We start from the raw sequence: 7,001 nt of genomic DNA, 5'->3' as shown, positions 1-7,001 counted from the left end.
GCTCTGTCGCGTAAACCCCGCTTCTACATGCCGTCATTAAAGGCCCTCTCAACCGTGCTACGATGTACGGCGAGTCAGTTGTACGGCAAACGAGTCCCCAGATTTTGCTCACCTCAACGAGCGGTATGCGTAACCTGTTGTCAGATATGCTAGGTGTCTGCAGATGCGGCGATAGAGGGTAATAAGTGCTTTGTTTGCTGGTCTACTATCAAACAGGAAGACATATGACGCGGGGGACAAGTTTTACCCCACTCTTGCGTATTGAGCTGAATGAATGTGCACCCATGTTCATGTTTCATTCGCCTGGCTGGTAATCCAATTCTATCATATCGACCTTGCTTCCCAAATATCCTCGAACAAGCCTTCGTAAAGCATGCCTCACCTCCGACGACGACGATACTATGTGAATGAGGACAAGGACTGACACATCGGAGGTCTAACGTACCTAAGACTACCATGTCCCCCCTCCCCTTTTCGTTTTCCTGGACCTTTCGTATGTGTTTGCCTTCGACTTCTTCGCAAAAGATGGCGCTGAGGTCCGGAGTACCTTTGACGATTGTAGCCCGGGGACTTATGTCGTGACCACGAGAAATATGCTCGATGAATATAGATATTTTCAATATCTATTATGCGTGAGTCGGAAAACAACAAGCTCTGCGACGCAACCTACGTATCCGTCGTCCAATGTATCTTCCACAAGTGCACCGTCAAGTAGATCTTTAACAGCAACAGCCAGTTCTTGAGGTGTTAGCGAGACAGATTACGCAAGCCGGCAGCACCTTACCGATAGTCTCCAATTTCCACAGGAGGTGGATGCGTCGGGTACGGGCTTTGCGGCTGTTGAACTCGTAAATAAGCCTTTTTAAATACGGCAGCTGCGCTGCGATGCCGTAGCCACTGGCAACCATGAGGACAACATCATAGTCGGTGACTGGGATGCTCATGCCGTGGGGGCCACCGAAGGCGGCAGGGTAAGTCTGCTGGGCCTTCTGCAATTTGCTACACTGGAGGAGCTTCTGAGTCAATCCCGAGCGAGGCTCAACCAACAAGTGAATCGTGTCGACAGGTGAGGCGGACCATGATGCAACCACAAAAGGATGTGTTTGCCAGAGTGATCGGAGCCTCGCCGATGGCGTAAGTACCCACAGACTTATCGACTGTCCGGCGTCAACAATAATAGGGCGTGACAATCTCAGTTCGACAGTGACAACATCGCCGGAGTTGCTGATGGACGCCCGAGGAAAGCCATAGTACAAAAGTCCGTTGCGGTAGACAATCAGGCTTGATAGGAAAAGAAGGGACAGGGCAGATACGCCGATCAACACGTAGAGGAACAGGCGAGCAAAGGCCGGCTGCCGAGCCAGGTGCTCCCACATGCCGTAGATGGACAGGACTGCCATGCCATGATGGAGACGGATGAAGAGTTCGTAGTATCTGTCTCTGAAGGCTGGCAAGGAAAACAGCACAAGACCTCCAATCGCTGACGCCGCCTAGCATTTCGAGTCAACAGATCACTCGGAACATGGGCTTCAGAGTTTGGACGGCTTACCACAACCGCGCCTTTATTGTCAGGTGTACCCAAGGGGAATGACGTAGAAGACACCTGGGAAACTATCACGTGAGACGTGGCGAGCAAGGAAGCCATGATGCCCGTCAAGCCATGTAGACGGCGAACCACGCGCCATCGAAGACCCAGTAAACTCGTCAGCGAGTCAAGATGCCACACCGCAAATTGAAAAACCATGGAGATGAGAGCCAGATACGCCGCACGCCGTCCTGCATCGGCCAGTGAGGAGCATTGGAACCAGAGACAGAGAATGTTGAACGTCAGGTAAGCTGTCGGGACCAAGACGTCGGCCCAGCTCCATTCGCTATATATGGTCGGATAGACTAGATACCTGAGGATAGGAACACGCACAATAGAGATCAGTTGCGACAGCCGGGAGCGAAAACGCAGGCAGACGAAGAACAGAGAGAGGCTGAGAGCGGAGACTGCGTAAACAATAACGACGAGATGTTCTGAGTTTTGCATGTTCAACACGCGAGCGTTGTTTAAGGGAAGTTACTGTACATACTGGACGGCTATGCGCGTCAATTGAAATGCGTTAGCGAATGTCTTACAACTGCTCTCGGCTGCCCCCCACGCGCACATTACGGTGACAAGAGTGCGCTTTTGTCTCAGTCACGCTGCTATTGTGGTGGAAGCCGATACTGGATTACGTCTCAATTGTAGGCTCTATTGTGATAAGATACATATAACATAGTATACAGATTATACGATCGACATTTCTAGCTTCAGTCATTTTCAGCTGCGATACAACGAGCAACTATCAGCTTATCACATTCTGGCTCTACAACTTTGCTGAGAGCTTAGAGGCTCAACAGGCTCCTTTGCGTCTGACTATCTCGCTGCTCGAGAGAGCCTGTAGAAGCTCTAAGCTCTCAGTGAAAGTATCATATGCTTTGAACGGCAGACACTTCTGAACTACTTGCTGTGGCGCGCAACACCCCAAAAGTATATAAGCTGCGAAGTAACCGCGATCAACACCATGGCCTCGTTCCACTCTAACCATATCGTAGTTCATCAATCATGTCCACAGAAAACCAAGCTGTTCCGCAGAACCCAGTCCCTTCTTCCGACGCGAAAGGCACCGCAACGACTTTGCCTCTTCCGCCTCTTCTGTCACCTGAACCGACACCAGGCGTCGAAGATGGCAGGATCGAAGCTGACCGAAAGAGGGTAGCTGCTGCCACAGAGCAGGCCTCCAAAGTCCTCTCAGATACTCCGGACGGGGCAAATGGGAGCAAAGGCAGCGAGCCTCCTAACGAATCTAGCGCACGCCTCGAGGAGGTGATCGCGGAGAGTCGGCGGATTCTTGGCTGCTCTGATACTGCATATGCGGAGATTTTGGGAGTCGAAAAAGACTCCACAGCGAAACAAAAGGAAGCCGCATGGAAACGCTTAGGGTGTCTGCTGCACAAAAATGTCACTGAGCATCCGGATGCTGCGAAAGCTTTTGCAAGTAAGACTGACTTACGTCTCCCTGCTAGTCAGATGCTGACATAACGTTAAGAACTTCAGGGCGCGGCAGACCAGCTGGAGGTAAGCGATGTTACTATAGAAGACGTGGTCGACTGGAACGGCAAAGGGGAACTTCCCGATTATGATAAAGACGATGGAGACATTCCAATGGAAGATGTCGTGCCCAACCCGCCGGAATTTATCACGAAGATTTACAATGAAGCAACCAATTCGCTTCGTGACCTCAGGCGCGATGATACCCGCCAAGTTGCGGAGAAATATTTAAATAGTCGCAACCAATTGATCAAGGACTATAACGTAGCACAGAAGGCAGCGTTGGGCGTCCGTGGGACCGAAATTTCCACGGACCGCTGGTGCATCCCTCTGGGATTTTTCACCACCCATTACAGCCTAGTCTACGAGAACCAAAGGATACTTGAAGGCGACCGATCGAACCAGTCAGCCCGGGACGCTATTGCGAAGACAAAGACATTGATTGACACAAAGATTGATCAAAACCACTTTCCGGGAAATTGGACAGTAATGACGGCAGACGCGTACTTGCAAGAATTCGACGAGTACTTGAAAGTAGTCGACAAGACATCTGCGCTTGCCGCTGCGCCTGTTGAAGCCGGAAAACCTGCTGAGGTCCAGGCCGTCATCGACTACCCGTGGACCACCGCCGAGGCGGCCGACGGCTCTCTCATCATAGGCACGCGACAGCAGGGGCGATTCGGGACCCGAGTGTGTGTTGAGACGCGAGAAGAAGACGGAAGAGTCATCCGACGTCTCCAATCGGCTTCGGAAACTGGGCTCTCGGAGGTCGAAAAGTACCGTAAAATGACTGGCGCGAAAGATCTGGCGGAAGGCCAGTCTCAGTGGTCCTGCGACGATCGCGACGATTTCAAACAGCTGCTTTGGGTCACCAAGTCGCACACAAAGTGCAAGAATACAGCTGCTGGAAAAAAAAACCCATCCGCGGATTGCTGCGTTAAGTTCGGCTCCAAGGGCATTCAGATCCTTACCGTCAGTAGCCTTAGCAAGGTCCTCGGTTCTTCAAGCGCGAGAGCCATGATCGAGGACGTCTGTAGCAGAGACAACATCTCCCCGCCGTGGAAAGCTGGAAATATCAGCGAGTATCACGATCCCTCGAGGCTGGAGAAAGACCCGGTTCGTCGCAGGCACCTGCAGGAGACGCAGGCAGCTTCAGCAACCGACAAACACCCGGAACAGCGAAAGCAGGGCATGGATGAAGCTATGGGCAAAGGTCAAGGTGCCCTCGAACCACTAAAGGGCAGAGTTCAAGGTCTCGAAAAGGGAATGGAAGAGATGAAAAACATGGTGGCGATCTTGAATGACAATATGGAGGCGCTGATGAAGATGTTGAAGGAGTCTTCTTCGGAGGCGAAATAAGATTGGTCAGAGTTTCTGGAGGTCGAATTATTTTGGAATGGTTTGTTTGGACCCACTTATGCTTTCTCTTGCTTCCTCGTCATGTTGTATAGACAGATAAGCCCGAGTTGGATTAGCTCCTCTTTACGAAGAACGACTATTTGCTACTCCTAAACGTTATCTGTTGCTATCTCAGCATCCGACGGTTGTCAGGCGAGGACTGAATCTGAATTGGTTCTGATCCGTTGCTCACTTCCCCATGGTCGCATGACTTGTTCCATCAATCTTGCATTTGGTTTGATTCCGTGAGTATTGATATAACAAAACATTTATAGAGTTTGGGATATACGTTTAACTAGGGCTCACAGAAGCACAGGCATAGGTGACGACAAGAACAGGGTATTACAGGACACATCGAAAATGAGAGTAACTAGTTTCTAGAGGGGACATTGCAAGAATGAAAAAGCAACACGTGTTGAAACCTTTAACATCAACTCAAACGCCGTAATGAACATAGGGAACCCATGTCGGTGTGCTTTGCGCTGTATCCGTGATCAAAACCACATCCCGTGTCTGCTTCAGGCCCGAGCCTTCCACCTTGGTGACCCATTCATCTCGTAGCCTTCTCATAGCATGATGGAGCCCGTAAGCTACTGACCTATCGCTGAACTGCTCCTCACCCATAAACTCATACGTTATCCTTGCTATATCCACACACAACGCGTCGTCGACTTCCCAAAGCGTGCCTATCACATGCCGGAACCCCGCCAGCTGGAACGCGCTCGTGAGGTGGATGCTCTCATCAACAGACTTATCGTCCAAGATCTGGCCTGTGCCACAGGCTGAGAGGTAGGCAAGAAACGGTGAAGTGGAGCGAAGGTTGGTTTTGTCGAGAAGGTTCCCGACAGAGAGTGGGTTATGCTCCCAGTCCTTAAGAAGTAAGCAGCTCTGCAGCGGATCTGTTGGATGTGTGCTGCCATGTCCAGCGAAATGAAAGATTCGACAGCTATTCAGGTCGTCGAGGACTGGTTTTTGGTAGGGTTGCGGTTGACGATATGGCACCCCTATTAAGGTACAGATACCCCGCACTCTGTCCACCTCTTTGGCGGCGTGATAGAGATCGCTCTGTGATGGTGTCTCTGGCATGGCCACCAGCACGACTTGCAGGTCCTGATTTGCTGTTGGCTTTTGGGGCTGTTGGCAGGTGTTAATGATCGACTTGACAGATGATGCGTATGATGAAACAACTCGATCGAGTACTGTTTCTGAGTGGCCCTGGAGATGATGTCCAGCTGCGTGGAGTGGAAACCTAACGAGCGGCCCTGTGGGAATCCACCATACATGGGGCCAAGAGTCGTCATTTGGTGGAGTTTTGGTAAAGCCTAAAGCGTCCAGCACAGGATTAGCCACAACCGTCCAGAGCCAGCTCAGAGTTTCAAGAGACTTGAATTGGCCAGCTTTAGCAAAAATGTCTTCGCGGGTAAGTTGGTGTAACTGTAAAACCTGAACTCCGGCCTGCTTGATGATCAAAGCATCGCAGCGGTGACGACTAACGTTAATAATAACAATAGGGCCCTGGGCTGCGGCCTCCCGCATCTGGGTCTCCGTTGCGGCTATGAGAAACGTCTCGAAATCAGGCTGGTGGCGGATGTTGCTAAGAAGGGCCGTCATCTGGCTGCTTGCCTGGTGGCGTTGATCAGCTATGGCGGAAGACGATGCGGAAGGCGTTGTAACTGGCGAAGTGATATCAGCAGAACGAGTTGATACTGGTGCGTCGAGTAGGTCACGGAGGTCGACAAATGATTTAGCTAGATTCGGGTGCTCTTTCTCCAGTGACGAAAGGTCGGTGCGGATGTCCTGCAGCGAACTCGCAATCACACCGCGGCCGGTTTCAAGAAGCTCGATGGCAGGTAGAGGGCCTTGGCCAACGTGGAGGGCGACTGCAGCAGCATCGGAGGCCAGCCCAACAGCCTGTGATAGAAGGTGTTGCTTGTCGGCGGATTGCAGGGAAAAAGGGGCGGAAAGGGGTACTAGGCTGATGGCTGTCTGGGCAATGTGATATGCCTCAAGACCGTCCTGTAGAGTGGCTTGATGGGAAAGTAGACTCCTGCCAGCATGTATGCGGGTCCTGATTATAGCACCCTCAGAATTCAAGGCAGTGGCGTAGACTTTTTGGGATTCTCTTAAATCCTCCATCACGCCAGTGCGGGAGTATCTGTTGCCAAGTATGACTCCAAGGTTGTTTAACAACCCAGCCCGGTCGGGACGGTCTTCTGGAGTGGCCTCAACAGCTTGTCTCACAATGCGAATGGCCTCTTCGAGATCCGCCATCGCGCCAGTGCGGGAGTATCTGACGCCAAGTCTGGCTCCAAGGTTGTTTAACCACCTAGTCCGGTCGGGACGGTCTTCTGGAGTGGCCTTAACAGCTTGTCTAGCGATGCGAATGGCCTCTTCGAGATCCTCCATCGCGCCAGTGCGGGAGTATCTGTCGCCAAGTCTGACTCCAAGGTTGTTTAACCGCCCAGCCCGGTCAGGATGGTCTTGTGGAGTGGCCTGAACAGCTTCTCTAGCGATGCGGATAGCCTCT

The 7,001-nt window shown here is 51.7% G+C and overlaps 1 protein-coding gene across 1 annotated transcript; it reads left to right on the top strand.

Moving 5' to 3' along the window:
• Positions 1–2,590: 2,590 nt before the first annotated feature.
• COL26b_014405 (uncharacterized protein) lies at positions 2,591–4,435 on the top strand (the record flags this gene model as incomplete). The annotated part of the gene is made up of 2 exons (XM_053186976.1): positions 2,591–3,023; positions 3,075–4,435. The coding sequence occupies 2 exons, from the start codon at positions 2,591–2,593 to the stop codon at positions 4,433–4,435; spliced, it is 1,794 nt and encodes a 597-aa protein (XP_053029079.1).
• Between the last annotated feature and the right edge of the window lie 2,566 nt (positions 4,436–7,001).

This window comes from Colletotrichum chrysophilum, assembly GCF_026319265.1.
Source record: "Colletotrichum chrysophilum strain AFK26 chromosome Unknown scaffold_368, whole genome shotgun sequence".
In the NCBI taxonomy this organism is placed as follows: domain Eukaryota; kingdom Fungi; phylum Ascomycota; class Sordariomycetes; order Glomerellales; family Glomerellaceae; genus Colletotrichum; species Colletotrichum chrysophilum.
This window is presented reverse-complemented; position numbering and strand designations above follow the sequence as displayed.